This window comes from Taudactylus pleione, unplaced genomic scaffold (assembly GCF_031769625.1).
Source record: "Taudactylus pleione unplaced genomic scaffold, aTauple2 ptg000192l, whole genome shotgun sequence".
Lineage (NCBI taxonomy): Eukaryota > Metazoa > Chordata > Amphibia > Anura > Myobatrachidae > Taudactylus > Taudactylus pleione.
In genome coordinates, this window is record NW_028284594.1 from 313,939 (window position 1) to 334,773 (window position 20,835).

At 47.4% G+C, this 20,835-nt stretch overlaps 1 protein-coding gene across 1 annotated transcript in view; it reads right to left on the minus strand.

Moving 5' to 3' along the window:
• Nucleotides 1-12,887, minus strand: part of PRR29 (proline rich 29) — a 33,710-nt gene extending 20,823 nt beyond the window's left edge. Inside the window, exon 1 of the mRNA XM_088476746.1 lies at nucleotides 12,739-12,887. Coding sequence (XP_088332872.1) covers nucleotides 12,739-12,822 — 84 coding nt within the window. The 5' untranslated portion in view covers nucleotides 12,823-12,887. The remainder of the gene's footprint in view (nucleotides 1-12,738) is intronic.
• Nucleotides 12,888-20,835: the final 7,948 nt, after the last annotated feature.

A 20,835-nucleotide genomic window follows, 5' to 3' on the forward strand; every position in this document is an offset into this window, starting at 1 on the left:
GTACACAGAGACAGCGCTGTAACAGGAGGAAGAGGTGCACAGAGACAGCGCTGTAACAGGAAGATGAGGTACACAGAGACAGCGCTGTAACAGGAGGAAGAGGTACACAGAGGCAGCGCTGTAACAGGAGGAAGAGGTACACAGAGACAGCACTGTAACAGGAAGAAGAGGTACACAGAGACAGCGTTGTAACAGGAAGAAGAGGTACACAGAGACAGCTGTAACAGGAGGAAGAGGTACACAGAGACAGTGCTGTAACAGGAAGAAGAGGTACACAGAGACAGTGCTGTAACAGGAAGACGAGGTACACAGAGACAGTGCTGTAACAGGAGGAAGAGGTACACAGAGACAGCTGTAACAGGAGGAAGAGGTACACAGAGACAGCACTGTAACAGGAAGAAGAGGTACACAGAGACAGCGCTGTAACAGGAAGAAGAGGTACACAGAGACATCGCTGTAACAGGAAGAAGAGGTACACAGAGACAGCTGTAACAGGAGGAAGACTTACACAGAGACAGCTGTAACAGGAGGAAGAGGTACACAGAGACAGCGCTGTAACAGGAAGAAGAGGTACACAGAGACAGTGCTGTAACAGGAAGAAGAGGTACACAGAGACAGCGCTGTAACAGGAAGAAAAGGTACACAGAGACAGTGCTGTAACAGGAGGAAGAGGTACACAGACAGCTGTAACAAAAAGACGAGGTACACAGAGACAGCGCTGTAACAGGAAGATGAGGTATACAGAGACAGCGCTGTAACAGGAGGAAGAGGTACAAAGAGACAGCGCTGTAACAGGAGGAAGAGGTACACAGAGACAGCGCTGTAACAGGAAGATGAGGTACACAGAGGCAGCTGTAACAGGAGGAAGAGGTGCACAGAGACAGCGCTGTAACAGGAAGAATTGGTACACAGTGGCAGCACTGTAACAGGAAGAAGAGGTACACAGAGACAGCGCTGTAACAGGAAGAAGAGGTACACAGAGACAGCTGTAACAGGTGGATGAGGTATGCAAAGACAGCACTGTAACAGGAAGAAGAGGTACACAGAGACAGCGCTGTAACAGGAAGACGAGGTACACAGAGACAGCGCTGTAAAAGGAAGAAGAGGTACACAGAGACAGCACTGTTACTGGAGGAAGAAGTACACAGAGACAGCTGTAACAGGAGAAAGAGGTACACAGAGACAGCGCTGTAACAGGATGAAGAGGTACACAGAGACAGTGCTGTAACAGGAAGAAGAGCTACACAGAGACAGCGCTGTAACAGGAGGAAGAGGTACACAGAGACAGCGCTGTAACAGGAGGAAGAGGTACACAGAGACAGCGATGTAACAGGAGGAAGAGGTACACAGAGACAGCGCTGTAACAGGTGGAAGAGGTACACAGAGACAGCGCTGTAACAGGAGGAAGAGGTACACAGTGACAGCGCTGTAACAGGAAGAAGAGGTACACAGAGACAGAGCTGTAACAGGAGGAAGAGGTACACAGAGACAGCGCTGTAACAGGAAGAAGAAGTACACAGAGACAGTGCTGTAACAGGAGGAAGAGGTACACAGAGACAGCACTGTAACAGGAAGGAGAGCAGTCTGTAGCATCCATACGCATGCTCTGGGCGGCTCTACAGACTGCAGGGAGCATGGTCAGAGCATCATTTGGACACTCTGTGTAGCTCTGATCTCTGTTCCAGGCATCCTGCAAGCCAATGGATGTGCCATGGAGCAGCGACGGTACCACCCACAGGGCCCAGCACACTCGGCTGCTGCATGGCTCACATGGAATTGGAATGAAATACCGACAGTCAGGATCCTGGCGTTCAGAATCCGGATGCCAGGATTCCGACAAGGTTAACATACCGACACTTGTTGGTCGGTATGCTAACCCTCCCTCTTTGGTGCCTAACCCTAACCGCCCCCCTAGTGCTTGAACCTTACCTCCCTCTCCCCGCACCATAAACTTAACCCTCACCCCTTAGTGCCTATCTCTCCCCCTATTGCCTAACCTCTAACCCTTCCCCCAACCCCGTTACTTCAATTTGGATGCCGGCGCCAGGATTCTGGCGCTGCTAATGTAAGCTTCGGCATCTCGACCGCCGGGATGCCGATTGCATACCGCTCGCACACCCATAGTTATGGGCCTGCACAGGGATGCACAGGCCACATACAGAAAGGAAAACACTCTGTAGAAATAAAAAAAGAAAGAATGTCCCAAAATGTACAATGCTAAAGATGAAAATCAAAAAGGTACTGCTAAGCATAATCATATCGGCTCAGATTGCATTGCAAATGCAAGTATTGATAAATGGTCCCCTTAAAGAGATTAAATCAACTGACAATTTGAATTAATCCAGGAGGCCCACAAAGCAAGTACAACCTCAAGCAAACTGACAGCTCAATAAATAACATCTTTCCTACGGCAGGTATCTGCACCATTATCACAGCATTAATTTGCTCCTCAGGTAACTACTTTGGCCAAAACGAGTCCTTCAAAGGACAGCTCATTATATTGCTCGAAAGGCCATTAACAACCTGCCCAATCTCCAGTCCTGTCTAGTTCTGTAAAAAAAACAAAGAGACAAACTGTTTAATTGCAAATCTCCTACCAAAGTTCTCTGAGGAATACCTCTCTTTATCGAATGCTGGTATCAGTTGTTAGTAGTGATGAGCACCGTTCCCCTTGGACTGCAATTCAGGCATACGATCCATCAAAGATGTCCATTGAACTTGTGCTTCTGGAGCTGGAGATAGCTGGACATTTTGGATGGGAAAGTAACCATTTTCTTTTGGGACCCTTTTACAGCCTCTGAATTGGAGTAAGCTATAGGCACCAGAGATCCATAACCATAACGGACTTTACTTGCATATTTTATTATAGTCCCGTAGTAACCTAAGAGTATGGGAACCAAGTACATTTATTACAGGACTTCATATTCCAACAACCGCTATTGACTTATGCTAACCCCCAGACTGCATGTACATGGTGAAACACTTGTAGCTGTATGGGGTAAATGTGATAGCCTATAATTTTAAAGACAAAACTACAGGTAGATTGATGTTGCCTTTTAAATAATTGCCACTTTAAAACATTGTCCAGACTCAGATCTCGCCGATGCCTGCAAGTCTCAGGCTATTACATTTACCACTATCAGGGGTATTCAATATGGGTGCGATAACATCGTTTTTGCGTTAATATCGGAGGTATGACGTCGTTATCACAGGTTTTACTTTTACACCGTATTCAATTTCAAAGACTTATCGCAGTTTTGAAAAGTCTTTGATAAAAAACGGGGATAAGTTTTCACCATTGAATAGGTGTCGAAAAAAACTGCAGAATTGGGGTTTAGGGGTGCAGGCTTAAAACAAATAGCCTGCATCCCTGGGAATGACATTTAAAAAAGAACTGTGCCAAAAAAGTTACAAAAAAAAAATAGGGACACCCCAAAAAATTATTTTAAAAATTGGGGTGAAAAAAAAAAAATAGGAAAAAATTATTTAACAATAGGGAAATAGGTTCAGGGCTATTCTGCAAGTATGCGGCAGATGTTTTCTACAATAGAATTATAGCGGCAGCTGCACAAATGCAGAATTTTTAACAAATTACTATAGGGACTTAAAAATATGCTAGTACCCATTTTCATGTACCCCAAATTTGATGGGACCACTTAAAAAAACGAAAAAAATAACCTAAGTGCTCTTCTGCAACACTTCTTCAATGTCGGGAAAAAAACACCTGCTGCGGCTATTTAAATCCCCGACTTTCAATTAAAGGCTAAAACGGGGGTACCCATAGTGTTCCCCCATGTTTTTACAACTTTAGGGGGGTCTTACAATTATTTAAGGAAAAATGCGTAAATTTACGCAAATCCAACTTCGGAGTTTCCCGTTTTCGTTAATTTTATATTGAATACGGGGATAAGCGGGAGCGCGCACCATACCTTAACGCAGAAAAAAACTCCGATATGAAACGTTAACTTCAATAGTGAAGTTAACGTTTCATATTGAATACCCCTCTATGTGTTTTCACACACATATTTTAGCTGTTTTTTTAATTGATATGAAAGTAGTTATCTTAACCATCTCCTTTGTATTATAGAGGAGAACGATAACATTATTATTATTATTATTATTATTATTATTATTATTATTATTATTATTATTATTATTAGTACTATTCAATTATTATTCGACACTATACAACCAGCGCTGCCATGTCATTGTATGCCCCTTCTATTTGTGGTGCCATCTAAGTTTTGCCATCAGAATAAACTAATAAGACAGCAGCACATTGGAAGATGCCAACTGTTTCCACAAGGCTCTATGGCCCTCATTCAGAGCCGTACGCTCTGAGCAGAGCGCACGCTCTGAATGAGGGCCGCCTACCATAAAAATGGAGCGTCCTCCTGGACGCTCGTATAGCTGTGGGTCACCACCCACAGCCTATACGAGCGTGCAGTTTGATGGCCGCGATGGTCATGACCATCGCGACCATCGAAACTGCGAGCCGGAGCCTGCGGTTGAGGTTTTCAACCGCAAGACCCGGAGTGATTTTGGCTCTATCAGAGCCAAAATCACTCCCACTGACATCACTAATGATGTCAGTGGGCCGGCTTCTGACGGGAGGCGTTCCCGTGGGAACGCCCCCGTCAGGGAGGCACGCCCCCGGCACACCCACCAAAGGGGGCGTGCTGTCAATCAACATCGACAGCACGCCCCCTTTGATCAGACACAACGAGCGAAGGACTTTCCTTCGCTCGTCGCGTCTGGCGCATGCGAACGACGGAGCTCCCTCCGTCGTGCGCATGCTCAGTGCAGAACATCGACCCACTTGCGAGCGGACAGCCGCTCGCGAGTGGGTCTGAATCAGGGCCTATGTCATTAATAGGATTGACATATGTACTGCATAGAATTAAAACCAGCATACTGCAAAATTCTTCAAAATTAGTTTCCAAAATTTGGGAGCCCTGGGCCTTGTGCTCCAATGCCAACCTTCCATTTTCATTATAACCCTCAAGGTTCATAGGTCTCTACCCACTGGTAGAGACCTATGGTCCTCCTGGGCCAATCCTTCTCACATCACAAGCTGTCTGCCGCACAGAGGGCCTGATTCAGAGCCACTCGCAAAATAGCGAGCACTCACTCTGAATCAGGGCGGGCACTTGTTTTTAAGTTGCGGCCTCCTGGCCGCTCGCATAGCTGTGGGTGACTACCCACAGCTTATGCGAGCGGCCAGGTGATGGTCGCGATGGTGAAGACCATCGTGACCATCGGGCTTGCGACGAGACCCTTATGGTTGGGTCTCGTGGCCGCAAGCCCCAGTGGACTTCCTGCAGGAAGAGCAGGAAGTCCACCTACTGACGTCACGAGTGATGTCAGTAAGGCCGCTCACAAACTGCAGGCGTTCCTGCAGGAACGCCTCTGTTTCCCCAGCCACCCCCCCTCCCCGCCTTCCAAATGGGGCGAGCTGTCGCTCAACATCGACAGCCGCCCCTTTTGGATGTGGGCGCCGGAGCGAGAGCTTTTAGCGCTGGCTCCGGAGCGTGCGCACTGGCCAACCATCGACCCGCTTGCGAGCGCTATGCACTTGCGAGCGGGTCTGAATCAGGCACAGAGCTCCCTCTTCCCAGACCCTTATATGTATATACAAATGAATACACTTGTCGAATTGTCATTTATTTGATTCTCTTACACATTTATGACTCAAATTTAAATAATCCTAGATAGGTATATGTAATGTTATCTGTACTTGCATACCTATACAATAAAAGTGGTATTTAATTATATCAGTAGTGAGCTTTGGTTCCCAGAAGAGGCCTAAACAATGCTTAAAAGCATCAGATGATATTAAAATATTGGAAGCAGACTACTCACTTATTTGGTTACTTTTGGCTGGCTTGTCAAGCTGCTGAAAAGATGGCAACACCCAATCTCTAAGTCAGTGGGTCCTAAACTGTGCACCAGTGGCGTAACTATAAATTTTGCTCCCCCATGCCAAAAAAGTTTCAGGCGCCCCCCCCCCCAAAGATCAAACACACCCAAAGAGGACGTTTCAGGTGTGTGGTTACATGATACAGCAACATGCCTTACACATTATGACACACTAAGTAATGCCGCTTATAACACAGTGTGCCACATCGGAATGCCCCTTACAACACATTATGCCACACCGGAATGCCCCTTTCAGCACATTATGCCACACAGCAATGCCCCTTACACATGACACACAATAATGACATACAGGAAAGCCTTTATAACAACTTTATGCCATGCTGTAATGCCCCTATTTCACATTATACCACACTGTAATGCCACATACAACACATTATGCCACACAGTAATGCCACATACAACACATTATGCCACACAGTAATGCCCCTTACACATTATGCCACACAGTAATGCCCCTAATAGCATATTGTGTACACAGTAATGCCAAATACACATTATGCCAAACAGTAATGCCCATTACATCCCACCCTGACAGATCTACTTCACCAACCCTCCTCTCTGCTCCTGCCAGTCTGTCACCTCAGCTCAAGAAGGTTGCACAGTTTTTATGTCTGTGTAGAACCAGATTATTGGGAACATAGTTTATAACCTGTAAACTGTGTGTATCAAGTTAGTGCTCCTTATACAGTGCCCCCTGTAGTTGTGCCCCAAAATGCAATGCCCCCTATACTAGTGCCCCTTATGCAATGCCCCCTGTAATAGTGCCCCTTATGCAATGTCCCCTGTAGTAGTGCCCATTATGCAGGGCCCCCTGTAGTTGTGCCCATTAAAGTAGTGCCCCCTGTAGTTGTGCCCCATATGCAATGCCCCTTATGCAATGCCCCCTGTAATAGTGCCCCTTATGCAATGCCACCCTGTAGTAGTGCCCATTATGCAGGGCCCCCTGTAATTGTGCCTATTAAAGTAGTGCCCCCTGTAGTTGTGCCCATATGCAGTTCCCCTTGTAGTTGTGCCCCTTCAAGTAGTGACCCTTCTAGTAGTGCCCCCTGTAGTTGTGCCCATTTTAGTAGTGCTCCCTGTAGTTGTGCCCAGTAGTTGCCCCCAGTAGTTGCCTCCTGTAGTGAGCCCCCTGTAGTGAGCCCCTAGTAGTGAGCCCCCAGTAGTGAGCCCCCTGCAGTTGCACCTAGTTGATCCCAAAAGTGAGCACCCTGTAGTTGCCCTCAGTAGTGAGCCCCCTGTAGTTGCCCCCAGTAGCGAGCCCCCTGTAGTTGCCCCCAGTAGCGAGCCCCCTGTAGTTGCTCTCCCCCCCGCGCACACACAAACACACACAAAAAAACCCCCCAAAACAAAACACTTACCTTTATCCCCGCTCCAGTGCTGCTGCCGTCCATACCCCGGCGTCCGCTCCTCGGCACTATGGGAGTGACGTCATGACGTCACTCCCATAGTGCTCTGCGGGACCCGGAAGATGGAGTTCACTCCTGAGCTCCGTCCCCGCCGTCCGCTCCTCGGCACTATGGGAGTGACGTCATGACGTCACTCCCCTAGTGCCCTGTGGGACCCGGAAGACAGAGGGAGCTCCATCCTCCGGCTGCCGCCGGGGGTTTGAATAGGAGCCAGGCGCCCGCTGGTAACAGACTCAGCGGGCGCCCGGCCTGCACCTTCCGTAGTTACGGGAGTTCGGCCACTGAGTGGCGTAACTACTGCCCCCGTTGGCCCCAAGCTACCCAGCGCCTCCAAGCCACCACAGGGGCTGCGGGGGCAGTAGTTACGCCACTGCTGTGCACCATATACCCCTGATGCCTGCTGCAGGTGGGATGCCCGGTCACAAGTGAAATGCAGGCATTTTTGTAGTCTGCCTAAAAGAATGCAGTCCACTGCCATTTACACAGACCTCACTGCTTAATGTATGTCTGTGCAGCCTCCTCCTCCCCTTCCTCGCAGGGTTTCCTACACACATCACAAGGAGGGAGTAGCCAGATCGGCATGACTGGGGGCGTGGCAAGCAAATGGGGGCGGGGGCAGCCAGACAAGTGTTTACGGGCGGGGGGCGGAGCCATGCAATGACGTCATTTTGGCCCCGCCCCCGATACACACTGCCGATATTACAGGCAGTGTGAAGCAGGGGGCGGGGCCAAAATTACGCGATTCCACATGCATCGCATCACCGCTGTCCCCCGCTGCGGGGGCTTTACATGTAATTGCGGGGGGATAGGAGGGGTCGCCGGCAGCAGGGAGTCTTGCCTGCCTTCCCGGGAGGTCGGGAGCGGCACCCGATTTTCGGGAGGCTCCTGACCAAATCGGGAGTGTAGGCAAGTAAGAGCAAAGCTCATACATAGTATAGTAGTGCGCATATGTAGAGGGCACCAGAAGTTTGCATATGCAGAAAGGAGCTTACGATGTACATAGAGGAATGGAAGCCAGCAGCCACTGGATGAGGCATTGGAAAGGACATTGCAATCCTGGCATCGAATTGAAAAAACATGTCCACAGTATGGGAACATTGGGCCTGATTCAGAGTTGTAGGCAAATCCGATGGTTTACGTACAACTCCTATTGTTGGAGACAGGGGCGTTTCTAGAGAGGAGGGAGCCCGTGTGCAGTCTCTGACGTGGGCGGAGTTATAGACTCTGGGCACTAGAGTGCGCCCTAAGTCTATAGAGTATACGCAGGTCGCTGTGAAAATGGTCGCGACTGCCATTTTCCCTGTACTGCGCATGCGCAAACGATGGAGAAATGGCTGCGGCGGCCATTTTCCAGTCATTCTTACAGCGCCGGACCCCCGCGCCGACTTGGGACTCTGGAGAGGTAAGTAATACTATGGGTGCAGGGTGTGCAGTGCGGGGCCCCCGTGGACTCAGGAGCCCATGTGCCCCGCACACCCTGCACCCATTATAGATACGCCCCTGGTTGGAGATCTGTGCATGCACAGTATCTGCACTGGACATGTGTACGATCTGCACTGCACATGTGCAGGTCTCCTTAGGCAACTACGGTTGCAGTGCCCCATAGCTGCAGCATGATTGACATGGGGTCGGGGAATGGGCGTTGACGATCAGTGTTCCCGAAAACGGGTGCGTTTGGTGTGATCCTTTTTTCTGGGAGTGCCTAGGCCAGTGTCTGCATCTTCCAGAGCAGATGAACTGGCCTCAGCTACAGAGCTGCAACAGTCATTCTGACTAGCCTTAGGCTCACTCAGATGGCCGATGCCACAATCGATGGTTGCGATGATGTTCCCATGCTGTGTGTTTGACACAGCACTTGGCTCTGCAATGCTGTCAGGGGGTATCTTTTGTCTTCAGATGCCTCCTGCGGTATTAGCATATTATAGCATTGCTGCTGCATCCAAAAATGCAGCAGCGATTCCAACAGTTTTCAACTCTGAATCAGGCTAATTAATAGCTGCCGTCCATCGGTATCTGATGGCCATCCCTAATACAGGCACCCAGCTCCTGGCAGACCTCAACAAATATAAAGGGTAACTTTCATTCATGTGACCACTTTGAAGACCACGTGCAGCTCTTGGGTCACCAGTTTTCTACTATACTTATCAAAGGCCTTAATTATAATTAATAGATACAGAGTAACTTGTAAAAACTTCAATACAAGAACACTATGCATATTTATATAATTTCCAAGAATGCTGCATTATACATAAACTAGCAACTTGCCCCCCCCCCTGTCATTTAGGAGACTTTTTTTACCTTTATTGTTAGCCCCCCCCGGACCGTGCAGCTACTATGGTTGCTACCCGTCCGCCGGTGCCTTTCAATAAAGTTTTTTTTATTTAAAGACCCGGCGTGCAGCTCTGCAGAAAGAGAAGAGCCGCTTTGCACAAAGAGAGGAGCCGCTTTGCACAAAGAGAAGAGCCGCTTTGCACAAAGAGAGGAGCCGCTTTGCGTGAAGCGAGCCATGAGCAGCAACAAGAAGGTAAGTGTGGGGGCTGCTGCGGACACAGAGGAGGGGCTGCTGTTGCTGAGCACACAGAAGAGGAGCTGCTGGGGACACAGAAGTGGGGCTGCTGGTGCTGGGGACACAGACGGGGGCCTGGCTGAAGATACACTGCGAAGCTGAGGTTGCAGAAACACGAGGGAGCTGCCTATTTTGATAGTCCTGGGCCCCACAATTTCTGATGGCAGCCCTGCATTTGTTACACTTATAACACAATTGGAGCAGCTCCGCCTCCCTTAGCTCCCTTTTTCCTCAGCAGTGTCACTTCAGGACAGGCTGCTGCAGGCGCTACTGCAGGGGTGTTAGTTTGAAGGTAAGCAGGTTGTTAGTGCTGCCCATGGGGAGGAATGCTGTGAGGTGTATAGTGGAGGAGTACTGTGATGTGGTGAATATTAAAAGGGGGAGGATCGATGTGAGGTGAATATTGAAGGAAGGGTTGGTGTGCTGTGATTTAGTACATATTAAAGAAAGGTAGGCAGGTGCTGTGATATGGTGAAGGGGGGTGAGTGCATTGAAGTGGAAGAGTGCTGTGAGAGGAGAACATTGAAGGGGGGGGGGGGGACGGGTGCTGTGCCCAGACCTGCACACAGACACTCACCCTATCACCTAACAGACCTGTCCCTGCACACTCACCCCGTCACCTACCAGATCTGTCCCCGAAAACTCACCCTGTCACCCTGGCTTGTGGGTATGGCATTCCCTGTAAGGCCACGCACCTTGCTACAAGGTCACACCCACTTCTCCAGGAACTCTCGCACACAAAATTTAGGCCCTGATTCAGAGCTGGACGCTCTGACCAGAGCGCTCGCTCTGAATCAGGGCCCACCTCCATTAATATGGAGCGTCCTCCTGGACGCTCGTATAGCTGTGGGTCACCACCCACAGCATATACGAGCGTGCAGAATGATGGTTGCGATGGTCTTGACCATCGCGACCATCGGAACTGCGAGTAAAAGCCTGCGGTTGGGTTTTTCAACCGCAAGGCCAGGAGTGATTTTGGCTCTATCAGAGCCAAAATCACTCCCACTGACATCACTAGTGATGTCAGTGGGGCCGGCTTCAGATGGTAGGCGTTCCCTTGGGAACGCCTCCGTCTGGCAGGCACGCCCCCGGCACGCCCTTCAAAGGGGGCGTGCTGTCAGCCAAGTCCTTCGCTCGTCGGGTCTCGCGCATGCGCACGACGGAGCTCCCTCCGTCGTGCGCATGCGCAGTGGGGACCATCGACCCACTTGCAAGCGGACAGCCGCTCGCGAGTGGGTCTGAATGACCCCCTTAGTTTCTTTTGTTTCACAGCTGTTCTAAAACATTTTTTGTGACACATAGGGACCTATCTATCAAGCTGTTTGACCCTGTAAATCAGGGGTCTTCAACCCGTGGGTGGCCCGCGGAGCTCTGTCGGGTGGCGCACCAACCGGGGGGAGCTGTTCCCCGCGGCCTGCCAACAGGCTCCATTTGCTGGGTGCCCACTGAGATTTTGTTACCAGCTGGCGTCCGGCTCCCTACTTGCACCGCACCGCAAGCCGGAGGCTGAAGCTCACTCCTGAGTTCCTGCTTCTGGCTCCCGCAGTGTGTGCAGTGCACTATGGGAGAGATGTCATGACGTCTCTCCCATAGTTCAGACAGAAGAGCATCCGGGAGGACCGGAGGAAGCGGACGCGGGAGCAGGGTTTAAGGTAAGTAGTAGTCATTTCTTTTTGTAAGGGGCTTAACTATTAGGAGCACTACTACTAGGGGGCATTTCTATTAGGGACACTACTACTAGGGGGCATTTCTACTAGGGGCATTACTATTGGGGGAACTGCTACTAGAGGGAATTACTATTAGGGGCACTAATACTAGGGGGCATGTCTATTAGGGGGCATTACTATTAGGGGCACTACTACTAGGGGGCATTCTATTAGGGGCACTAGTACTGGGGGCATTACTTCTGGGGGCACTAATACTGGAGCACCACTAATAGGGACATTGCATAGGGGGCACCACTCCTGGGGGCACTACATAAGGGGCACTAACACTACTGGGGATACTGCTTAAGGAGCATTACCACTGTGGGCTCTACATAAGGGGCAGCACTGAATAAGGGGTACTACCACTACTGGTGGCACTACATAAGTGGCATTACCACTGTGGGCACTGCACAATGGTCAGCACTACTGGAGGCACTGAATAAGGTGTACTACCACTACTGGGGGCACTACATAAGAGTCATTATCACTGTGGGCACTGCATAAGGGGCACTACCACTACTGATGGCACGCATAAGGGGCACCACTGCTGGGGGAACTACATAAGGGGCACTACCACTACTGGGGGCACTGCATAAAGAGCACCACTACAGTGGGCATTGCATTTGGGGTAAGGTGCACTACTGCTATGGGCATTGTTTAAGGGGCACTACTACTGTTGGCATTGTGTATAAGGGGCACAAATGTCGGCATTGTGTGAAAGGGGTATTGCTGTGTGTCATACATGAATAAGGGACACGACTACGTGGTGTAATGTGAATTGGGTGAATCAAGATTGTGTTACTGTATGGCGTATAACTTAGTGGCCCTCGGGCTTCGTTGAAGTTTTTAATATGGCCCACACTGTGTAAAAGGTTGAAGACCCCTGCTGTTAATCATGCAGAGCCCATGTCCCAATCACTACCCCTTAATAAATAGCCACAAAATAATATTCCTAATCACAGAGATAAGGAATGTTACATATTGGGGCTGCATCGCAGGTTGTTTTTTTTTTAACAAGGGGCAATACACAAATAACCATTGTTGCTAAGCAAACTGAAAAGCCATGTACACAAGTTAATGATCTATATCTAATAGTAGACTTAGTAGATCCAGGACTTACTGCATGAGAGATGATCTGTAATCCATTGTAATTCCTCTCCATGGAAGGGTTGGTAGTGGTGTCTACATGCCATTGCTGAAACATAGTAACCAAGGACAAGTCTGTAAAAGCAGGGAGTTACTGTAGGTAGTAAGAGAACAGGACAACATATGAACAACAGTCATTTAAGTACAGGAAACGAATCTGGAGAGGCTTGGTCTGTAAGGATCAGCTGAAGTAGCTGCCCTGGAAACCGTGTGTACACAAATGATACAGTACATGTTCATGGTACTCAGCTAAGAATGACTACATAAATATATATGTGCATTGTGTTTGTGTACATTTTATTTACCTTGTAGCGAACAGACCACTATTTATTTTAGCACAGTGTACAAGAACATTACAATGGTGCCGAAAATACTGTTTGACTTGTTAGACTTGAAACTGATCAGTTTCCTTTCCCTGGTTAACAATAAATAAAAAGGGTTTTTACATTACCAACTCCTGCATTCATTAACTGCAAGATGGTCTAGCCCAGTGGTGGCTAACCTTATGTTCTGGGGAAGTTCAATACAGGCTGTTAACTAATACATTATCAATTAAGATATATGCTATTTATTACTAATAAACAGTGACACGTATGCTGCTAATTGGTACTATGCTGTCTAATAATCTGTTGCATATGTATAATATTTTATTGTTTTTTTTTTGCGATGGACCTTGCTACTTGGTATCACCTATATGGGGCGCTGTATTGCTTTGGTTTCCAGCACAGTTTGTGGATGTTGTGCAGACATTGGTGCCCATTTATCAAGGATCACTTTTGCAGTGCGATCAGGACATGCCAGTATCACCCCTGATCGCACTGCAAAAAGTGATCTCTTCTTCCGCATGTATCATCCGGGACATGCAGTGACACGGCTCTGAAAGGAGCCCGTCCCTGGACTGTCTCCGGAGAGCTGCCGGCCAGTGCAGGGGGTGCTGTGCATGCGCAGTCCCATGGACTGCCCATGCACATCCGCCATAGCCGGGGAGGGTTCCGGCGGATCCCTCCGCCGGTTAATAGTGCGTGGTGTAGCCCATAGGCTATAGCGGCTAACGCCATGTTCTGATGGCGTTAACTGCAGGGGCCAATATCTGGAATGCATCACATTCCGGTTATTGGTAAATTTGGAAGCAAAACCTATGGGGGATGCGGCTGTCAGCGGTAATGGAGGGATCACAGCAGGTATCGGAGATACCTGCTGCGGGCCCTCAATACATACGGGGGATACTTAGTATTTGAGATAAACCCCCGAATACTGATGTTTTCGGGGATTTTACCTCAAATACACTTTGATAAATGGGCCCCATTGTGTAATACCCCACCAAAACACTGGGTGCCTGTGGTGGGTATTACTAATGTATTTAAAACCCCTATAAAAAAAAAATACATGTACTGGTGCAGGCAATATGTGATAAGTCAGCAGGAGGTCACATGACTCAGAAGCTGCTGGAAGCAGCTGCAGGTGACTGAGAGGGATAGTTACAGGGAGCCCTGAGGATGATGTGCTGAGGAGAGGACCTGCACGTGAGGACTCTCCTGAGGGACAGCGGCAATTTGTGGACAAAGCAGCGGCTCTCAGCTGCTGGCACTAGGGGACCAGAGACCACCCAGCACCTGTGACAGCCTGCAGCAAAGGGGTGAAAAGCTGAAGGTGGTCTCATCGTCATCAGAGTTTGGATTGGAGATAGGTCTACCTCGACATAAACTTCAAGCAGAGAATAACCTGTATCCCATATATGGAGACCGCTGGGTAGTGCCAGTTATCTCCCTGAAGCAGCTGAACCAACGTCCGGAGAGGTCGGTAACACAATCCCCAGCTAAATCCTGCATTATAGACTGCATTACAGCCTTAGCAATGAGGCAAAATAAATTACAGAGTAAGATGAGAAGTGCAGGTGTCAGTTATAGTGACCATCACCTAATAATCATTTGCAGCACCATACTTGTCCAGCAGTATAGCTAGCACCCAAGATATTGGATAGTAGCCATAGCTAGCCATAATAGCTTATAATCAATACATAACAGCCTTAGCTAACCCATCAGGAGTCATCAACTAAACAACATTAGTGAAAGTCTGCAGGGATAACAGCGTAAGACGACAACTCCTTTTAAGCACTTCAGATGGCTGTAAAAGTTACATTATAGGATGCAAAACGTATTCAACCCAGGCAACGTACTACAACAGAGCTCTCCAACAGTATTTAAGTAATAACTTTAACAAAAGTGAGAGGAACATCCCAAAATCAACTTATAAGTGCACCACCTATAGAGAACAAACTGAACGATGGTGTTAGGTTGCATGCATGCAATTATAAAAGTGAACAAAAGGACTTTAAACAAAATGTGTATTATTTAGAGAGTGTTACATTTCTTTTATTTAATTGTTTGGTCACTGATATACAGTAAGTGTGACTGTGCCAAGTTGTTTAGTGTGTAATACATGACCAGGGACATCTTTAGAGAGGAGGGGGCCCATGTGTATCCCCCGTCACGGACCCACTCATCTCACCCCGGCAGCCGACTGATGTGGGTGACCGGCCAACGCAGAATCAGTAGACTCTCGGCACTAGAGTGTGCCCAGAGTCTACTATGCAGGCGATTTCCTCACAGTGCATGCACAAAATGCCAGAAAATGGCCGTAGCGGCCATTTTCCAGTGTTTTGAGCAGCTCTGAGGGACCCGACACGGGACCTCGGAGAAGTAAGTTTTAGATAATATGGGTGCAGGGTGTGCGGTGCAGGCCCCCGGGGGTCTGTGTGCCCCGCACACCCTGCCCCCATTATAGACACGCCCCTGTGCATGACAATGTAACTGTAGTTCACTGGGACCAGTTAGTTATTCAGAAATAGTGATATCATTTGTTCCATAAAGAGAGTTTTAAGAAGAATTGCATGTTGGCTGGGAATATTCATCTTCTCACAGGTGTTCGACATGGATTGGATAAACAGAAAGTCTAACACCAATTTCCAGTGTAATAACAACTGCATTTTCAATTTAGTGTGATTTTCTAGTAGATGTAAAGAAATGATATTTTAATTTGTCATATGCTGTTTGTTACCCATTGAGTGATGTTGTGTTTAAGAAATTGTAACACTTATTTGAGACCAAACTGGTGACAATCTGTGCCTGTAATCCCTCATTACCTCTCTGCAGCCAAAAAAAGAACCAAAGAATGCAGTAAAATCTGGTAAGATTAGGTGACACCACACCATAACAGTTGGGGTGTCACAATTGTATACCCACACCTTAATGCAGATGTCAGTTAATTACTTTTTGTTATGGCTGTTTCAATCCAGAGGGTACCTGTTAGGGTTGCCCTTTATATCCTCCTTTATTTGCGATAGCTCTTGAAACCCTCACCACAAGATGTAAACCATTGGTGAGCCACAAAAACAGGAAGACCAGATTAGAGTTTGCCAAACAACATCTAAAAAAGCCATTACAGTTCTGGAACAACATCCTATGGACAGATGAGACAAAGATCAACTTGTACCAGAGTGATGGGAAGAGAAGAGAAGGAAAGGAACTGCTCATGATCCAAAACATACCACCTCATCAGTGAAGCATGGTAGTGGTAGTGTCATGGCGTGGGCATGTATGGCTGCCAATGGAACTGGTTCCCTTGTATTTATTGATGATGTGACTGCTGACAAAAGCAGCAGAATGAATTCTGAAGTGTTTCGGGCAATATTATATGCTCATATTCAGTCAAATACTTCAGAACTCATTGGACGGCGCTTCACAGTGCAGATGGACAATGACCCGAAGCATACTGCATAAGCAACCAAGTAGTTTTTTAAGGCTAAAAAGTGGAATGTTATGCAATGGCCAAGTCAATCCCCTGACCTGAATCCGATTGAGCATGCATTTCACTTGATGAAGACAAAACTGAAGGGAAAATGCCCCAAGAACAAGCAGGAACTGAAGACATTTGCAGTAGAGGCCTGGCAGAGCATCACCAGGGATGAAACCCAGCGTCTGGTGATGTCTATTCTTTCCAGACTTCAGGCTGTAATTGCCTGCAAAGGATTTGCAACAAAGTATAAAAAAGTGAAAGTTAGATTTAGGATTGTTTAGTTTGTCCCATTACTTTTGACCCTTTAAAAAGTGGGAGGCACATATAGAAACCGTTGTAATTTCTACACCGTTCACCTGATTTGGATGTAATTAACCTCAAATTAAATCTTAAAGTCTGCAGGTAAAGCACATCTTGTTTGTTTCATTTCAAAGTCATTGTGGTGGTGAATAGAGGCCAAAATATGAAAATTCTGTCAATGTCCCAATATTTATGGACCTGACTGTAACTTATTCCATCTGTAGAAGGCTCACCAGGAAAGGGGCATAAACAAAACCTTGCCAAGCATTAGAATAATTAGGGACCCAAGTGGTCTGACACATCTCAAATAAGTACAATTTTGGTGTTCATCGATAAGCAGTAACTGGGAAGGTTTTTAATGAGACCTGCCATATAATGACACTCATTTGTAATTAAAAAATCAAGTCACAATTAGTTAAGGTCTATTGGTATTAAGATTATTCCCCTCCCACTGATACCTCTATACTATTTATTATGGTTTCTGTTTCCAGTGCCGTTTCTTTTGTCCCATTGTAAATAGTGCAAAAATCTTGATAGATAAATGAATGCCCATTACTTAATGTTATCTCTACCTAAATGGCAACAAAGCATTTTATCAGTCAGAACATATATATATATAGCTCTTCTGTTCCATCCATACTTTTCCAAAAATATTGATTAAAATAAAAAAGTTATTCTCACCCAGACCGAAAGTATGAGGTAATTAGAAACATAATCGAACACACTCTAAATAGAACTATACTATCTGAAGAATGTTTTTGTTTTCTTTTGATAAAGGAAACACAATTGGAAAATTGTTGTAAAGTATACAGTGACTATGCAAGCTGGGACATCAGTAACTACAGTATGCAAGTGGCGACATCTTGTGGTTGCTAATATTAATAACATTGTGGGCCTCATCAAAGAGTTTTATAATTCAAAACGAGTGATAAAACTTGTTGCATAAATGGTGCAATCAGCACAATCATAGCTGCTGTGTCACTCTCTGTACTTCTCTATGTAACTGATAGAGACTGTGGACCTCATTCAGAGGCGGTTGTTAGATGCAAGCGGTCGCACAGAATCAGGGCGGCTGCTTGCATCCTGAACGGCCGCCTCCTTGTCGATCGTTAAGCTGTGGGTTACCACCCACAGCTTACCGACCGCCCAGGTTGATAGTCGCGATGGTGAACACCATCGCGACCATCGGGGCTTAAGACCAGACCCTAGGGTAGGGTCTGGGCACTCGTAAGCCCCAGGGAGCTTTCTGCTCTGATGGAGCAGGAAGCTCCCCACTGACATCACTGATGATGTCAGTGCGGCCGCCCACAAAACGGTAGGCGTACGTAAAGGAACGCCTCCGTTTTGGAAACCACCTCCACGGCCCGCCTACCAAACGGGGGCAGCTGTCGATCAACATCGACAGCCGCCCTTTTGGTAACGAGCTCCGGAGTGACAGAGTTTCTCTGTCGCTCCAGGGCTTGCGCACGCGCAGTGCGGCCGCTGCGCGTGCGCAGGCCAAACCATTGAGTCGGTTACGAGCGCATCGGCGCTCGCGACCGACTCTGAATGAGGTCCTGTGCTCCATATCTTCCTGTTTTTGGCAGGTGCACACTGTACCAAAGTCTATCCCAATCCATTTGCGGTCGAGCCTTCGAGCCACAGTAATAAGCTCAAGAGTCCTGGTTATAAGTATATCTGTGGTTAAGCACAGATGGTTAAATTATAAATGACTAAGTTACTAATTGAATGGGCCTGATTCTGAGTGCACCAAAGTCAATGTACATGTAGCTGAGCAATTACTTGCAACTGTTATGGAAACCCCTACGATGCATACATTATACAGAGCGTACGCACAAAGGTGCTTTTGCAATCGGGACAGATGCTATCAGAAAGGTGGCAGAAATGTGATTGGAGCTCCTGGGAGGTGGTTAGTAGTGCATGGCGAAATGGTCCCTTTCAGAGGGCGTGTCAATGTAAGTGACTGCGTTCACAGATGACAGCCACTAGCATAGGAGGTTGTGGACAGATGGAGAAACTGCACATGCCATAGGGCTGGTGCAATTTTTGATGGTGCGACCGATGGTGGCGTATAAGGACTCTGTATTACAGCATGTGCACTGGCGCTAAAACTGGGCATCTATTTCCTTACACATTCGGCCACATGGATGTACACAAGGGAAGGAGTTTGTAGGACATTTGCATAAACTCACAGATGGGCAACCGCCTGAGAATGGGCAACGACTCAGAATGGGCAACGTCTCAGAATCAGGCCAATGAGCGCACTGCTTTCCACTTGCCCCAGACTTATGGGAAAAGCAGTGTAAGTTTAGAGGAAGACGATGCAGTCAAGAACAGCTTTTGATAGAGACAACAAAGCAATACTAACAAACCAAAGATAAATACATGGTACACAATAGTATAGTCACAATGAAAACTGTGTCAGCAGCAGGTGGCTTACTACAGCAACAAGAATAAGCTGAGTTGGTTTAGGAGCGTGATAGTAAATATGTAAGGTTCAGGCTTAGCGGCAGCAAAGAGTCACATGCAGTTTATGGAAAACCAGCCCAATTATATTGAGAATGATGGGACACCGCTCCTGATTGGCTAACTGTTTCTAAAGTAGGCTGGATGATTATAGATAAATGAAATTTGCATTGGGAACTCATAGCATAAATTCTGCTTTGCTTATACTGTTAAATTTTTATTTTTTTTGAATAATGGATTATGATGGTCTATCAAGATAAGAAGACAAATGGTAAGTAGTATAAATATTTTTGGATTCGGAGCAATGTTAAAGATACAATATAACAGCAGCGTTTCATTGTTATACTTTATTAAACAATAAAATATTTAGTTTCTAAGAGAATGACACTTCAGAGATTGATGATCTAACACAACTCAACTTGATTATCAGAACAAATCTGAATTTATATGGGCCTGTCAGTTTTCCTGTTTATTTTCATTCTCACTTGCAGCTTCCTCTTCTTTTATCCCCAGCATCTCCTGTCCTCCCCTATCTTTTCTATGGCCCTTCTCCATGAGGCCATGGCCCTTTTTCAAGTGCAATTAAGAATCTCATTCAGAGTCGGCCGTTGCGGCCGCTCGGTCGTACGCCATCGATGTTCTCTAAACTGCGCATGTGTAAAATTTGCAATGCGCGTGCGCAAACTAGCTATTACGATCAGAAATTGCTCTCTCCTTGAACACAGCCAGGTCGTTAGTTTGAGTGACAGGATGAGGCGTTTGTGGGTGGTAACGGGAAGGTGCTTGTGAACGGGGGAGTGGAGATCCGAACGCAGGCGTGCCTGTCTATGCAAAGGGCGTTTTATGGGAGGGCATAATTAACTAAGTAGTGTCATGGCACATGTGACATAGGAGGTTTTTACACTGACTAGATCGTAGTGCTTAAGAGAGGCTATGGTCAACCTTAAGATCTACGAGCAGTTCCGATGGTCTCGATTAATCCTTATATGCCCGGAGATGACGTGTAATGCGAACGAGAAGGGGGCGTATTTTTAGTCTTACGGCCGCATCCTCCCCTCGCTTGTCCAGCTAACGATCCCATCTTGATGACAAAACTTGCGAGCGCTTCATTTGCATATCCGGCCCCTTTTACCTTACGACCGTGCGGCCGCAACGACCGACTCTGAATGAGGTCCTATGTCCCTATTTAAAAAATGGGGGGGAGGGGCACCAATGCTCTCTCTGGCACAGGGCACCAAAAAGTGTAGTTACGGGTCTGATGGTAGGTGTCAGGGTGAGTGTGTGGGGACAGGTATGGTAGGTGTCAGGGTGAGTATGCGGGGACAGGTATGGTAGGTGACAGCGTGAGTGTGCAGCGATGGGTCTGGTAGGTGACAGGGTGAGGGTGCGGGGTCGGGTCTGGTAGGTGATAGGGTGTCTGTAGTCAGGCCTGGGCACCCCTTCCCCCCTTTGATGTTCTCTCACAGCACTCCCCCACTTCAATGCATTTTACCCCCTTCACCATATCACA